The sequence below is a fragment of the Pygocentrus nattereri genome, chromosome 1 (genome assembly GCF_015220715.1).
Source record: "Pygocentrus nattereri isolate fPygNat1 chromosome 1, fPygNat1.pri, whole genome shotgun sequence".
In the NCBI taxonomy this organism is placed as follows: Eukaryota; Metazoa; Chordata; class Actinopteri; order Characiformes; family Serrasalmidae; genus Pygocentrus; species Pygocentrus nattereri.
In genome coordinates, this window is record NC_051211.1 from 10053915 (window position 1) to 10070584 (window position 16670).

The window sequence follows — 16670 nt, forward strand, 5'->3', positions numbered from 1 at the left end:
TTCCCCTGTGAAATGGGACCCTCAAAAAAGAATATTACTTCATTAAGAGGCTACTAGCAGTGCTGCGTTGGCGACCCTGCCAGTCTGCAGTGGAAGCAGAGGATGGTTCAGCAACCTCACTGCTGGATGTTATTTGAATTTATGGAACCATATGCCTTTAAAGGGGGGGGCAGTTATATATTATCACCCACCCCTAATTCTTTGGCGATATGAAACTGAAGTCAGCCATTCGCCAGCTTCATGTTCAAACTTTCCTTCTTCTACCTTAAATGGTGCAGCAGGTCTGACTCCATTTAAGGCGGAAGGGGAAATTTAGCTAGGTAGCTACCGCACACTCCAAACAGTTTGGAGCCTCAGATGGAGGGTTGTGTAGTCCTAACATGTCACCTTACCCCTCTATCTCAACAAAAATTGGGACAACCTACCATTTTGCGTGAACATGCAAAACAGAGGTTTAAGGGCTAAGTGGTAGGGGCCAGGGGTGAAATGGGATTGGACCTAAGTCTGAATATCAGTGTAAATGTTGTTGAGGTTAATAACAGTAAACACTCTCCTCTATTGCAGCTGACATTCCAGGTGTCCGTGTGCCTCACTGCTCCCAAACAGGTGCGAGAGGAGTTATTAAACATCTTCTAATGCTACTCTAATTAGTGTGAGATGATTACATTTCACATTAACTCTAACCCAGTACATCACTTAAAAAATGTAATTACATAATTACACAGTTAATTACATAATCAGTTACACAATTTATTTATATTCACATCTGATGTAAAATGTAAAAGATGTTTTTTTTTTCTTTCTGCAAAACGAGACTGTACACACAATAATAACGTTTCATCAAATTTAATTCATAATGTAGTAGCTCCTTGTCTATTGACAAATATGATTATGCGATTACACGATTAGAATCTGCACTTTCTACAGAATTTCTCAACTTGTTTCAATAAATATTGGGTCATTTTGGGTACAGTACTGAACAAAAGTTAGAGAACACCCCACACTTATTCAATTTCTGTCATATATTTTTCACTATTTATTTTTCCCACTATTTATCTTTATTACAGTTTCCATACTTTTCAGGAAACCTGCTTTCAGTAGGGCTTGATTTTCTTCTCTCTCTCAAAGATGAAAGCTTGTTTAACCGAAGGTGACAATTTTGGTGGTCTGCTAGGTCTTGCATGGTTGTTAAGAGTCCCATTTTCTCTCTATCTTTTTCATTTTTCAAAATCCAGCTTCCCAAACCTTTTTTTCCCACTTAATTTCTTTTGACTTTCCCTTTTCTTATGCAAATCAATTTTATAGCTTTGTACTGCATATGTGCAACGGGGGAGGTCAAAAAGAAGCAGTTTTCTTTCTATCTTTCAGGGGGATATAACAGACAATCAAAAGGGTTCCTACCCAGATGTCTTCCTGAAGATTGGACCACCAGGTGGCGAGAGTTTTGTACTTCCTCTTACGCCTATGGTTTGTGAGCCCATCTCTCTTGGGATGACACCCCGCTCCAGGAGGCATCACTCCAGGCCTTCATCCCCCCGCAGGGCTCATACTCGAACAACCCAGCCCAGACCCTCCTCTCCAAATCCCTCCCCTCAGCCCTGCCCCATCAGCCCTGACGAGGATTACTTCTCCCTCATCCAGAAAGTCCACACCGCTCAGCTACAGCAGGGGAGCACTACAGAGAAGAGCAGGGAGGCTGGGAAAGGAAGAGGAAAAGGGGATGGAAGGAGAGAGAGAAACGATCGCATGAAGAGAAAATAAACAATATGTTTTAACATTGAGCTCCCAGTTTATTAGGTACATCTCGCACTTTTACTCATTGGTTATTTTATCAGAAACACCTACCATATATGATCAGCCATAACATTAACACCACCTCCTTATTTTTACACCCATTTTATCAGCTCCTCTTACTTTGTCGTTCCACAATTACAGATTGTAGCCCATCTGTTTCTCTGCACTTTGTTAGCCCCCTTTTACCCTGTTCTATAGTGGTCAGGACCCCCACATGCCCACCACAGAGCAGGTATTATTTGGCGTGTTAGTGTGTGTTGTGCTGGTACAAATGGATCACACAGTTTTTAATCACCTCAATGTCGCAACTGGACTGAGAATAGTCCACCACCCAAAAATATCCAGCCAACAGCGTCCTGTAGGCAGCATCATGTGACCACAGATGAAGGACTGGAGGATGAACGATACAAACTGAACGATACAAACGAACAAAACTACAACAGCAGCAGATGAGCTATCGTCTCTGACTTTACATCTACAAGGTGGACTGACAAGGTAGGTGTATCTAATAGAGTGGACAGTGAGTGGACACGGTGTTTAAAAACCCCAGCAGCACTGCTGTGTCTGATCCACTTGTACCAGTGCAACACACACAAACACACCACGACCACATCAGTGTTACTGCAGTGCTAGGAATGATCCACCACCCAAATAATGCCTACTATGTGGTGCTCCTATGGGGGTTCTGACCAGTGAAAAACAGCGGGCTAACAAAGTATCAGAGAAACAGATGAACTACAGTCTGAAATTGCAGAACTACAACGTGCACCTATATAGTAAGTGGAGCTGATAAAATAGACAATGAGGCTGGAAACAAAGGTGCTTTAAATGTTACATCTGATCACTGTAGGTGTCTCTTGTAGGATTAGAGTTACTGACTGTAGCTCATCTGTTGCTGCACAGTTTATCAGCCCCCTCTACCCCATCCATCAATGGAAAGAGACCACTAATAGGACGACTATTCTCAGCACAGCAACGACACCAGCATGGCAGTAGCCTGTGCAGCACTGGTACACAAAGTGACCATCAATGAAGAGCTAGAGGACGGCTAACACAAACTGCACCAACAAATGAGCTACAGCCTCTATCTGTACACCAGCATAGTGGACCTACAAGAGAGATGTTTCTACAAGTAAAGTGGTTAGTAATAAAGTAACTGTGTCAGTAAACACTGCAACACTTCTATCTTATCTCAAAGGTGACCACACAACTAATAAAATGCATGATAATCTCCTTCACAGATCAACTGTCAGCACTTCTTTACATTTAATGCTCATAAGTATAAATTATTATGTAAATAGGATAATTTATCTGCTGATCTACAGAGTGACCTTGCGGTTTTTATTAGAGAAGAATAGTAAAATAACTTAAATTTACTTAGCACTGATGTCAGTGCTGTAGATTTAGTGATGTTTGTTGTATAGTTTTTGACTACAGAAGCAAACAAGTAGCTCCATGTTCCACTGATTAATACGCTCAAGCATACATGTACATCCACACAATACTGTGCAAAGGTCGCACTTCATTTTGTTTTTTCATCAAAACATCAGTTAAGAGCAAGTGATCTTTTTTTCAGTATTTTTTAACCATATCTGCATTGTTTATGTTTATTATAGCTTACATTATTTTGGGAGACTCACTTTCAGGTTTTCAAAGAAATCTGCAGGAACATTTCTCCACACCTTCAAAGTTTCGTCTTAGGAGTTGGTTGGATTTTCTGCTTCTCACAATCCAATTAATACCAGTCACTTTCAGTGCTGTTGAGGTCAGGACTCTGGGGTGGACATTCCACTGATTTTCCACTCTCTCTCAAAGATGAAAGCTTTGTGTGCTGTTGGGGGACAGTTTTGGTGGTCAACCAGGTCTTGCATAGTTGCTAGAAATCCTAATTTCTCTCTAACCTTAATCAATTTTTGATCTCCAATTTTGAAAACTCCTCTTTTTTTTTTACTCACTTTCCTCTTCCTTATGAAAGTTGATTTGCACAGCGCTGTACATTGTATATATGTATAGCATGAACCCTTGTATCTCCATTTTTGTTATTTTAAGGAAAATGCCAACTGTCCCTTACATTGTGTTATAATTACATGGTGAATGGACCAATAGAAATGCTCCAACATTTGGAAAAATACCTGGAAAAAACTGTGTCCCACTGTATTCTTTTCAAAGCTAAGAATGCTTTTCCTTTTCTTGTAATGTTTTAGAGATACAAGGTTTTGTCACTACAGCAATGATATATTCCTTTGATATAGCCTTTTATAGGCTTCCTTTGGCCATAGAAGGAGTCTTAGATATACAAACATCCACAGTGACGCAATTTTCTCTGACAGTTTACTACTGGACACTCTTTTAAATCTTGTGGGCAGTAATGTGTTTCTGTTCTGTTATTGCTCAAAGTCCTTTCATCTTATCACAGATGTGTTGAGAGAGGAGCTAAATGTCGTTTCTCCAGAACACAGTGCTACATTTAACACAGAACAGCAACAGACAACAGTGCAGACAGATGATAGATACAATAGACACAACACTGTACAAGGAATTCTTCTCTAAATATACAATCACTGCAACTACGCAGCCATTGAGCACTAGACAATAGAGAAAACAGACCACCTGTTTGTCCACAGCAGCAATGACATGTACGTCTGTGTACATTGTTTATCAATGCACTGATAATTTACAATAATTTTGTAATTCAATCACAAGATAATGTCAGGGGACAGAGCTGTTTTATTCTGCAAATGAATGCAGCGGTATGTTGTGTAGAGGTCTATGGAACATCATTCTGGTGGTGCATCTTATTTTTTTAAGCGTTTCACATAAAAACCCACCAAATTATTGTACATAGTAAAAGTATAATGATCTTGCCCACCAGATGTCATCATTTCTCACTTATCAATTTTTTTTTTTTAATTGTAAAGCTGCCAGTTGTTAACATGTGTGTAAGGAAAGCAAGTAAGGAATGGGTTAAAAACAGCATTGTTAGTTTTTTTTTTACTGGAAATTGAAAGTTAATAAATGACATTGAATGCATGTTGCTGTGCGTGCTATTGGTGTCACTGTTCTGACAATCTTACTCCAATACACTGCAATTTAAACTCCAGCAGTGCTGCTGTGTCTCATCTAATGGTTCCAAGACCCACTAACATACCACCACGTCAGAATCACTGCAGTGCTGACAGTGATCCGCCACCCAAATAGTACCTGGGGGTAAAAGGGGGTAACAGAGAGATGCATGAACTATATAACTGTACGCCTACAAAGTACACCTAAGTGGTACGTGGACCAGCACAATGGATAATAAGTTTAGAAACAAGGTGTGTGTACCTAATAAATTGGCCAGGTGCTATTAGAGTGAGTGTAAGGATGCATAGAGTGAGCTTATGAGCACGAATATGAAACCAGCTTCAAGGAGCACATGCAAACACATGATGAGCTTGTTAATTAGTTTATGAATTTAATCAGGTCTGGTTGACGAAGGAAAACAAAAATGTGCATTGGCCCCAGGACTACTATTGTGGTCCTTGCTGTCACCCACCTTCACCAGGGCTAGCGTTCTTTCTTCGTTGTATGTGGGTAGTGATCAGTTATACACTGTGGGCTGGGGTGTAGCTTGATGTGTGTGGCTAAACATCTCTGCTTTACAAAAAGAGCACAGACCCACATGCACTCCATGCTGGTCAAGTGCTGGTTTAGCTGGTCACGCAGCATGGTCATGCTGGTTGGCCAGCATACCAGCATCCAAAACACAACACATATTGGTTTTGCTGGTGAGAAGCCATGCTGGTGATGTTGTTTTTTCTAGCAGGGATTATGGAAAATGATGGAAGGGTGATTCCATGATAAATGTACCTACTTTCCCAAATTTTGAAAAATGTTTTGATAGTAAGTAGTTAGATAGTAAGTTGTATGTCGCACTGAAAGCCGTTCATGTTCAACCATTAGCTGCACGACTCCCAGTAGAACATTTACAGCAGTGTTTGGGTGCAGAAGAGACCTGTGTTTCATGGCCTGTGAAGTTCACTACGTAGGCAGTAAAGTGTCATTTGAGATGCAGCATAAGACAAACAGGTGCAGTAACATGTTGAAATGAAGGGGGGCAGCAGCCTCCACAGACCACCACAGCCCAGAAGAAGAAGAAGACTATCCGGGCTGCGTCCGCAGCGCGTTAAGGCTTCGTCAGTTAGCTGGTTTTATTGAACACACGTAGCTTTATAAAATAGTTCGTCTTGCAGGGAAACATGCCGACTTTAAATGGAAAGCCAGACGTTACGTTTGTAAGTTTTTCTGTGTCTCCTGTTCCCGCTGCATGGCTAGCACGTAGCTAACGGTGGCTAATCTAATCTAGCTAACTTTTCATTAAGATTTAGCTGTTATGCTAACTAGCTAGCTAGCAACTTAGGGACCGGGAAACTTAACATTGACCGTCATTCTTGCTGATTTAGTTAAAGCCTGTTCCTCTTTGCTTAGGCTTATGTAACTGAAGGGAGTGTCTTTTAGAAATTAGTTTATTTTTAGCTGTATTTATTAGCCACTTAACCTCTAGCTAGCTAGCTAGTTAGCTTCCTATTAACGTTTCTAGCTCCAGGTTAAACTGTGAGGGCGAGTCAACTTCAGCCTCGCTGCTGAACTTCCAGCTTGGCTTGGTCACATAGCAGTTATTCAGCTGACTGGCGTGGATAGCTGAGCCACATTTGCCCCGATGATGTGAACTAACTCCATCTTCAAATTCACACTTATCTCAGGAAGAAGATGACTTGCCTTACGAGGAAGAAATCATCAGGAATCCTTACTCGGTCAAGTGCTGGATGCGCTACATCGAGCATAAACAAAACGGCCCAAAGTCGGTGCTTAATATGGTTTATGAACGAGCACTGAAGGAGCTACCTGGCAGGTAAGTCCTTTTAAAAGGGGAATTTACATTATTTCTTTATTTCTGAGCTCTAAACCGAGTCATTCAGGGTGGTTTGACGTGTAAAGGTCTATTGCAAAGGCTCAGATGTCTTTACAGTGGTGGTGATAGGAACCAGGGGTCGCCATGTCTACAGGGAATTTTATTGACTATCTAAAAGCCTTTGCCTCATGAGTTTTTATGTCTAACGTTGGTGATGGTGAAATCGTGCTAAGTCGGTAAAAAAAAAAAAAAACTTTTTCTATTGGGGAATATTTTGCCACGATTGTGAGCAGTTCTGACTCTCTAGAATCCTGGAGTTTGTAGCGCAGAGCATTACAGACCAAACCACTCTGAATGACTATCTCTCTACTATTTCATTATGTAGAATTAAATAAAAGTTTGGTGGCGTTCCCCTTTATGAGCCCTGGACCTCTGTTCCTACCGTTTCTCAGAATATGGTCTCTGAAGTAGGATCAGATTTCTCTCTTATTTACTGTTTACTGACAGGAACCGTTAACTCAGCACTCCCCCTCTGACAAGCTTCATGAATACGTGCCCTGTTGTTTGTGCAGCCCTTAAAGGGGGAATCAGTCAGTTTTTCAAATTTGCTGCATAATTCAGTTAATTTCTTTGCAGTGGTGGTGATGGGAACCAGGCGTTGTAATGTATATTATCAGTTGCGAAGTATTATTAACTATCTAAACTGACGAATGATCAGAGTTTTTATAAGTAATGTTGATAGAGGTGAAATGGTGGTATAGCTGAAAATGTATGGCTTTTACTTTGCATTAGAATATCTTGCGTGTGCCTATCTGCCATCTGGGTATTTAAAAAAAAAAAAAAAAAAAAAAGGTTTTGGACTAAAAGCTTTTCTCAAAACTATCATAAAACTATATCTCAGGCATCAAGCAATGTATCTGTAGCTATGTAATACTTTTCAGTGAGAGATCTCATATTAAGATGCTCCTGAAAACCTTCATTACCTTCATCAGGTGTGTTAGATTAGGTTTGAATCTATACTCTGCAGGGTGGTAGATCTTCAGGACCAGGATTGGGCACCCCTACATTACAGGCTTTGGCTGCATGGTTCGTAATACTGCTACTGCGACTGACTTTCAAAGTTTCTCTAGAAAGGAACATTTCATATCAAACCACTCTAAATGACTGTTTACATCCTAATATTTTAACTGTGCAGAAACCAAATACAAAGTAGGTACAACTCCTTTTTAAGATTGTTTTACATTTTTACGGTATATGTGTTTGTCAACTACACAGTTACAAGTTGTGGTACAACTATCTGAGAGAGCGGAGGAAGCAAGTAAAGGGAAGATGCGTGACAGATCCAGCCTATGAGGAGGTCAACAACTGCCATGAGAGAGCGCTGGTGTTTATGCACAAGGTAAAAATGCTTACCGCATCTTATGTTTACACCTTATTGTATTTAGTTATATAACTACGGTTTACTCAATTAGTACTCAGTATTGCACCTTTATTTAAAACATTTGTTTGAGCGTCATCAGGGTTGTTCAATGCTTTAAGATTATAGCTTGACTACCAGTTTTTAATATCTACTCTCTCGACTCTCTTCAGATGCCAAGGATATGGCTGGATTACTGTCAGTTCATTGTATCTCAGCGCAAAATCTCAAGGAGCCGTCGCACATTTGACCGGGCGCTCAGAGCCCTACCCATTACTCAGCACACTAGAATCTGGCCCCTCTACCTTCAGTTTGCACGAAACTTGCCCTTACCTGAGACCGCCATCCGTGTTTACCGTAGATACCTCAAGGTGAGAATTGTGATTGGGCTGTACCTTTTGATAAAAACAAGCCTGCTGAACATCCAGCACAGTATATTGCATACCATAAACCAATACCATAATCTGATGGAGTTTAATATTTCTGATTTATGCATGCTTTTAAAACATAATGCAAAGAAAGCATTACAGGGGTGCAGCTCTGTCAAGCTCATGTTGTTTATGCAGCATCAAACACACTCTCCTCTCCTCTGTGGTTTGGTCAGCTCTGTCCAGAGAACGCAGAGGAATACATCGATTACCTGCGTTCTGTAGGACGCCTGGATGAGGCAGCAGTCCGACTAGCTGCCGTGGTCAACGATGAAACCTTTGTCTCAAAAGAAGGAAAGTCAAACTACCAGGTGAGCTTGACTTTTGGCACTTATATAATTGTTGCATTCGAACTCTTTGTGGATAACAGCTTGCCAGCTTGCAATAGTGATCTACGGGAATAAAAATTTGTGGTAGAATCTGAAATTTGGAACAAACTGGGTGGAAAACTAAAAAATAGATATAAAATAAACATACTAAAATGATCACAGTATGAAATATCTTTGACAACAGAGAACAAATGGTCACCAAAGGAAATTAATTCCATTTCTTTAGTCATAGCTTTTGCAACGTTGTTTGTTTTTTTTTTTTTTTTTTTGTTTGTTTGTTTTTTTTTTATTTTTTCCCCCTCTCTCCCCCCTGTGTAATTTCTGACGCTGCTGCTATAGATGGCATTGGAGTGCTCACGGGCACATTCCTGTCTACTGTTGTTTTGCTGCAATCTACATATTGAATCTTGTTTTCAATTGGTATCAAATGGAAGAAATTTTTGTATTTTGAATTTTTGTTTCTTGATACTGATCAGAGATTATGAAAGCTTGTCTAATGTCTGCAATAGAAATCTTTAAATAGTTCAACATGGTTCACGTGCATGTTTAGCTGCTGCGATCTCTGTGAACACATCTATGCTGACTGATGCAAGAAATTGTTACCAATAAAATTATTTACATAGTATGTTCATTCCGGTCAAAATAAAATGGACTCGCCCCACAGTGCATCCCTACTGGTGCGCAGGTTGTGTTGCAAGACACATCATTTGTCCTTGTCTCCTCTGCAGCTGTGGCACGAACTGTGTGACTTCATCTCTCAGAATCCAGACAAGGTGACCTCACTGAATGTGGGTGCCATCATTCGAGGTGGCCTCACTCGTTTCACAGATCAGCTGGGCAAGCTCTGGTGCTCTATGGCTGATTACTACATACGCAGTGGTCATTTTGAAAAGGTATGCTTTCATTCGCTCACTGCATTCTGCATCCTCTTGTTTCTTTCACTCAGAAAGATGCAGCTTCCACAGCCACTCAGAAAGCATGTAGACAAAAACATTGTCTTCCCTTCCCTGTGTTTTATGCTTCAAGGCACGGGATGTGTATGAGGAGGCTATCCAGACAGTAGTCACTGTAAGAGACTTCACTCAAGTGTTTGACAGCTATGCCCAGTTTGAGGAGAGCATGATTGCTGCCAAGATGGAGACCACATCCGAGATGGGACATGATGAAGATGGTGAGAAACCCTTGTGAAATTAGTAAATGTCTTGCGTTTTGTTTAGGGCTGCAGCAAATGATTATTCTTGTCATTTCCACAATGCTTATAATCTATAAGGCAGCAAAAATTTCTCGATCAAATATTTTAATAATTTAGAGCAGTAGTGTGATTTAAGTATAATACAACTTAGATGTTCATTTTAAGTGAAGTGCTTCAATTAAAAAAGGTACTTTTTAAAGGTTAATAGTTTTTCTTGTGTTGTCACCTGAGTTGTTCTAAAAGACATCCTGATCTCACTGCTATAGATGATATTGATCTGGAGTTGCGCTTGGCTCGGTTTGAACAGCTTATCACCCGCCGGCCGCTCTTACTGAACAGCGTGCTGCTCCGACAGAACCCACACAATGTTCACGAGTGGCACAAGAGAGTCAAACTGTACGAAGGCAATCCTCGTCAGGTAGGCGGAGACTTAATAAAATGGCTTGGATCTGTTGTTCAGTCACTTACATTACCATAGACAGTTGTGCTCAGCACAGGATTTCCCTGCTCAAACATGCACAATTCAACAGCAGTTAATAATCAGGGGCTTGTCTCATGAAGTGTGTTTAACTTGGACAGGTTATCTGAGTAAAGAACAGTTTCACATCACCTAACAAAAGTATTTGTTTCTGTTAACTGACCTTAAGTCACTATGAGGATGTAGCCTCGTAGAAAGTGATTCAGTGTCATGGTCCAGAAGATCCAGGGTTGGATTGAACTGAGCTCAAAGTTAGCTGGCTATGTAAGAAATTCTGTTTTGTGAGACTGACCCCAGGTTTAGTGAGTGTGTTTGGGCAGAGAAATAAAAACACTGATGGCTTACAAAATTGGACCACTTACCACATGCAGTTCACTTGTTCAGTGTCAACATCAGTTTGAATAAATGCCTGTTTGTGCTGTTTATTTGTAGATTATCAACACTTACACTGAGGCTGTGCAGACAGTAGATGCCATGAAAGCCACAGGGAAGCCTCACTCCCTCTGGGTAGCATTTGCCAGATTCTACGAAGATAACGAACAGCTGGATGATGTAAGAAACAAATGTGCAATGTTTTGATTTATGTAAATATGATTGTTTTGCAAAGTGTTATGAATTATTCATAACTATTCAATGCTTTATTCTCTTTAAAGGCCAGGACGATTTTTGAGAAGGCCACCAAGGTGAACTATAAACAGGTAGATGATCTGGCAGCAGTGTGGTGTGAATATGGGGAGATGGAATTACGGCATGAGAACTATGACCAGGCGCTACGGATACTCAGGGTAAGACAGTTAATGTTCAGAGGTCTCAGTGGTGTACTTGACACACTGGTGTTTAATTGTTAACCTGCTTCAGTCGCGGTCATTCAGTGATCAAATGAGTTCTCATTATTCCAGCTGTTGTCTTATTTTCACAGAAAGCCACAGCTATCCCAGCAAGAAAAGCAGAGTATTTTGATTCATCAGAACCAGTGCAAAATAGAGTGTATAAATCTCTAAAGGTGTGGTCCATGCTGGCTGATTTGGAAGAGAGTCTTGGCACTTTCCAGGTATCATTTAAATGCAGTTATCATATCACATTTTAAACAACAAGTTATGGGTAGCACACATTTTTGGAGCATTTAACTTTTGCTAATTTTGATGTGATGCTTTTGTCTCCCTTGCAGTCAACAAAGGCAGTGTATGACCGCATTATTGATCTCCGTATAGCCACGCCACAGATCATCATTAACTATGCAATGTTCCTTGAGGAACACAATTACTTTGAGGAAAGCTTCAAGGTAAGATTATATTCTTAATCTTTGGTAAATTTGTTGCTAATGATAATAAAGGGGTATTCCAGCCAAAATGAAAAATTTCGCCATTGCCTTCGTTGTGAACATGCCTACTTAAACAGTGGTGCCACAGTAGTCTCTGCAGTGAGGTTTTCCAGTTTAAAGGCTAGAAAGACACCTTTCTGATAACTTGAAGGTGGGAGGAAACATACATGAGAGTGGGCTGAAGTATATATTTTTATTCTTTGCTAGTTGGTGAATGCATAATGAAACCAGATGCTCAAATTCACTACTAGGAAGCAAAAATTGCCAAGGTGGGGGGGGTTCCATTGATTATGTGTTTATGTAATGCATGTTCAGCAGTGTACTGAAAGAGCATTGACAAGCATTGGCAAGAACACAAAAGGGATATAGAATCCAATGCCTGCACTACAAAATACTACAAAACATGTAACATTTAAAGGTTGGCGTTTTGCTGGAATGTCTGTTTAGGTGTAGTTTATTCATTGTTGATTTTAGCTTATGTTATTCACATTTTTAAAATGTCTCTCTTGTATTGCAGGCATATGAACGTGGCATTGCACTCTTCAGGTGGCCCAATGTATATGACATCTGGAACACATATCTCACCAAGTTCATCGATCGTTATGGCGGCAAAAAGCTGGAAAGAGCACGAGACCTGTTTGAGCAGGCTTTGGATGGTTGCCCTGCGAAGTTTGCCAAAAGTAAGCTATTGCTTGAAGAGTGACAGATTATATTAGCTTGCAGAAAGAATTTAAAGAGGCTTTGATCGTGTTAGTCAAAATCCTTTTGTTCTGAAGGCCTTTGTGACTTAGTTATTTAATCTGTCTTGAAGCCAAGAACGTTCTTAAAAAGCTTTGCAGCTTCAGAAGTAATAACGCCACATTTTTAGCCTTGTCATTTTTTATAAGAAACTTTTCGTTTGTGCAGGTGTTGTGACCAATTGAGGGTTTTGTGTGATCTGTTCTATTTAACAGCCATCTACCTGCTGTATGCCAAACTGGAGGAAGAGTACGGGCTCGCCAGGCATGCCATGGCTGTGTATGAGAGAGCCACTCAGGCTGTGGAGACAGAGGAGCGCCTTCAAATGTTCAACATATACATAAAAAGAGCTGCAGAAATCTATGGCGTCACCCACACCAGAGCTATCTACCAGAAAGCAATTGAGGTATGGCTTTGAATGTGAGGGCCATAAAAAGTACACTGTGAAGTGTGACTCGGTCAAAGGGGAATCAAAATGTCTGCATAATTTAATCAAGATGTGAATAGTCATTCAGAGTAGTTTGATGTTAAGTGCTCTAGTATAGAGAAACTCCTGCAAAATAGGAACAAGACCTCTGAAGCCTTTGATGCCTCTTAAAGCTACCTCATGTAAAACTATTTCATGAAATGTTTGTGAATGCACTGCCTCATTTCTGAGACACTGTTTTACAGTAGTTTTGTGAAGATTCTGCCCTTAAATGTTTCTTTTTAATAAGTTGGTGTAGAGGTACATGCATGCAGTGTCTTGCAGGGTAAAATACTGCTTAAAGAAAACCGATTGAATTGGGTCCTATTTTCTTTCTACTCCTAGTCTTAACACATTTTATGGACACATTTTATGGACAATTACAGTGTACTCAGATGATCAGTGGCTGCAGGTATTTGTTTCAGCTGTGCACCATAACTCTTTTACTTGGATTGCAGGTCCTCCCAGATGAGCATGCCAGGGACATGTGTCTACGATTTGCTGATATGGAGAGCAAACTGGGAGAGATTGACCGGGGCAGAGCCATCTATTCTTACTGCTCCCAGATGTGTGATCCAAGGGTGAGACTCCCTAACCTCCTAAAACATGATGCATCCCCTTACCCCAAAAATTGTCAGTCAGTCAAGACATATTGGTGTCTGAAGTTTCGTTTCCTAAGTTATGCATTGAACCTACATAGACGTACCCATTTTTATACAGTCCTACAGTTGATTTACTAAAAATATCCAAGCAATGGATGCCCAGATTTTTGCATATGACTGTTTCATAACAGTGTTGTCATTGTCAACATTGTTTGGAGCCTTATAAGTAAGTCTGTTTGAGATTACTTAATAATCTGGAGGCAAAGCAAGTGTGCAGTGCTTGAGGCATGTTTAGTGTAGTCTGTGCTTAACTGGTGGGGTATAACCTTCCATTACTGGGTATGTAAATTAGCCTTGTAGCTCCAGTGCAAAAATAATGAAGCAAGTTGTAGATGCTATTTTAAACTAAACTAAACTTATTTAAATTGTGCTTGTCCTGACTCTAACCTCTCTGTTTGCCCTTCAGATGACGGCAAATTTCTGGCAGACATGGAAGGAGTTTGAGATTCGCCATGGGAACGAAGACACCATTCGTGAGATGCTTCGGATAAAGCGCAGTGTCCAAGCAACCTACAACACTCAGGTCAACTTCATGTCCTCACAGATGCTTAAAGCAACCACCAGCGCCACAGGCACAAGTGAGTGAGACATAATTTGCTATTAATTTTCACATTGGTAATATAAAAGAACCAGCACCTTGTCATTTGTTGTGTATGCACTGAGCACAGACACTCGTTGTTTTTATTTCCACCTGCGTCAGCCATATCTGTGGTTTTCTCCCTCCTCCCCTAAGAAAATGAAATTCGAATGACTTGCTGTTTTTCACAGAACACAGCAGCAGTGGTTATTTTGGTCTAGTATGGATGACTTCTGCTACTTGTTGCATTTAGTTCATGGCACACATCCATATTAAACACTTCCCGAATTGTGAGCTTTGGAAGAGTCTCTCAGCAGTTTTACATTGAGAAGACAATAGCAGCAAGATGAAGAAAGTCAGTCAGAAAAGTGAAGCTGATAATCGTTTGATTGATTTAAAGTGGCAGCTAAACAGCAGCTGCAGGAATAAAGCCTTACTTTATATTTACAGTATTAACTGTTCAACTGGGTTCATACAAAATACAACCTACTAGAAACCTACTTTTCTTGCAGTAATTCTTTTGCCGTTTGGATGTGAGTTTTGTCACTGGGATGTGTAGGACTATAAACAGAATTCCTGGGTTTTGGACAGCATGCCACTAGATTAACGCACGGTGTGCTGCCAACTGCATTTTATGACTGTTTCTCTCTAATATGTGTCTCTTTTCCCCATCAGTATCAGATCTTGCTCCAGGCCAGAGTGGTGTTGATGACATGAAGATGTTGGAGCAGAAGGCACAGCAGTTGGCTGCAGAAGCTGAGCAGGACAAACCCAAACCCAAAGACAAGATACTCTTCGTCAGGTGAGAAATACTTCTCTTTGCTCTTTTCTGTTTACCTGTCTAGGACTGGAATTATTCACAAGATCCACCCTGCATGTTTGAACAAAGTTTCTGTTGAATTAACTGGCCCTGTTCTACAATGTTACTGTGTCTAATGTTTGTGCAGGAGTGATGCTTCTCGGAGCGAACTAGGTGAACTGGCCAAACAAGCCAACCCAGATGAGATTGACATTGATGATGAGGATGAAGATGGAGATGATGAACCAGATGGTAAGTCCTGCAGCCGAATCTGTATTTGTAACAGTAAATAGGTTCAGTAGACTAATGGTGTCTCTTTCGTCTTTTGAGCAGAGGTGCAGCTAGAGCAGAAGAGCGTCCCCACTGCAGTCTTTGGAGGACTGAAGGATGACTGAATGCTCACCACTGATGTCTGACGGTGTAGATGACGCATCTTTTCCCTAGGAAAAAGGGAAACAGAAGATGTATCAAAATATGGCACAAGTCAAAATGCAAAGGACTTATTTTAACTGGTTGAGCCACTGTAGGTTTCACTTGGTTGAGTTGAAGAAATGCTGGTGTCCAGCTTTTGTGAAATGCCAGTTCAGAACACAAGAGGTCACTTTTTCCCACATTCAGTGTCAGTCTGTTTGTTGAAAGACTATAATGACATGTTTCAGCACCCATGATGTTGTTTTTTTTAACTCTGCACATCTAGGGGTGCAAGACAGATTAACCAAGGTTACTGCATCTGCAAGCTCAACACATTTTTGCTTTTCTACACAATAAAGACATGTTTGTGGCCCATCAGGACATGCAGTGACTGGAGCTACAAGAGAAAATGGTTTTGATACTGTAGATTGGAGAATCCCACATTTGTGTTCTTGGGATTATGGCGTTCATGTCAGGAATAACATTTTCACTCATTTTGCTGCAAAAATTGGTACCTGTTCCTAAAATTCAGTTGATGTAAAGAATTGTTGTGCATTAATGTAGTAATGAATTTACACTTTTGAAAATGTCCTGAGTTTTCTTCAAAAACATGCACTGTTTATAATCAAGCCAGTAGAAGTGAGAAACCCAAACAAACTTTATGCTCAGTAAAAGCTGTATTTTAAGTTACTTTGTCCACAACAACAGCAAAAAGCTTAAGCACAGCAAGAATGAAGAAAAAATGTCATGTTCCCCGTAATTAGATTAAAATAGTTACGAGAGCTAATCCTCTTAACGCAGTTACAGCGGTGCTGCCTTTGGCGAGGTCCCTCCAGACTCTCAGGGGACATGTGATGTGGACTTACAGAGGACTTTGATTTCTTTCAGTGTAGTCCAAGAAGCACAGCCAGAGTTGGTACACAGCTTGCTAACTTTTTAAAGCTAGAGGTCCTGGGTACAGTAGTGGTCTGACTTTTATAGAGGCTTTGGAAAACTTTAATTACAAGGTCACATTTCTCTGTTGGAAGAAGAGTGTTTGTAAAATCCAGTGCCTTTGAAAAGAAAGAAAACTCTGCTTTAGTCTGAGTAATATCGTTAAATATAACAGAGAGCAGATGATGGTCATGGTCATTATTTCTAGCCTACTTTATATCATTAAAATTACAC

General features: G+C 40.4%; 1 protein-coding gene across 1 annotated transcript; it reads left to right on the forward strand.

Moving 5' to 3' along the window:
* Positions 1–6032: 6032 nt before the first annotated feature.
* Positions 6033–16090, forward strand: xab2 (XPA binding protein 2). Its single transcript, XM_017701551.2, has 19 exons — positions 6033–6068; positions 6537–6685; positions 7961–8084; positions 8276–8473; positions 8707–8841; positions 9588–9752; positions 9886–10030; positions 10318–10469; positions 10962–11081; positions 11183–11314; positions 11449–11580; positions 11698–11811; positions 12368–12530; positions 12804–12994; positions 13513–13635; positions 14123–14294; positions 14969–15095; positions 15241–15344; positions 15426–16090. Exons 1-19 carry the CDS (start codon positions 6033–6035, stop codon positions 15485–15487), a joined length of 2544 nt encoding a protein of 847 aa, XP_017557040.1. The 3' UTR covers positions 15488–16090.
* Positions 16091–16670: the final 580 nt, after the last annotated feature.

Excerpts from the sequence above, each read along its gene's own strand:
- xab2 (XM_017701551.2), top strand. The coding sequence starts at position 6,033 with ATGCCGACTTTAAATGGAAAGCCAGACGTTACGTTT. Across the intron at positions 11,581-11,697 it reads AGAGTCTTGGCACTTTCCAG|TCAACAAAGGCAGTGTATGA; the intron begins GTATCATTTAAA and ends TCTCCCTTGCAG. Across the intron at positions 13,636-14,122 it reads CCCAGATGTGTGATCCAAGG|ATGACGGCAAATTTCTGGCA; the intron begins GTGAGACTCCCT and ends TTTGCCCTTCAG.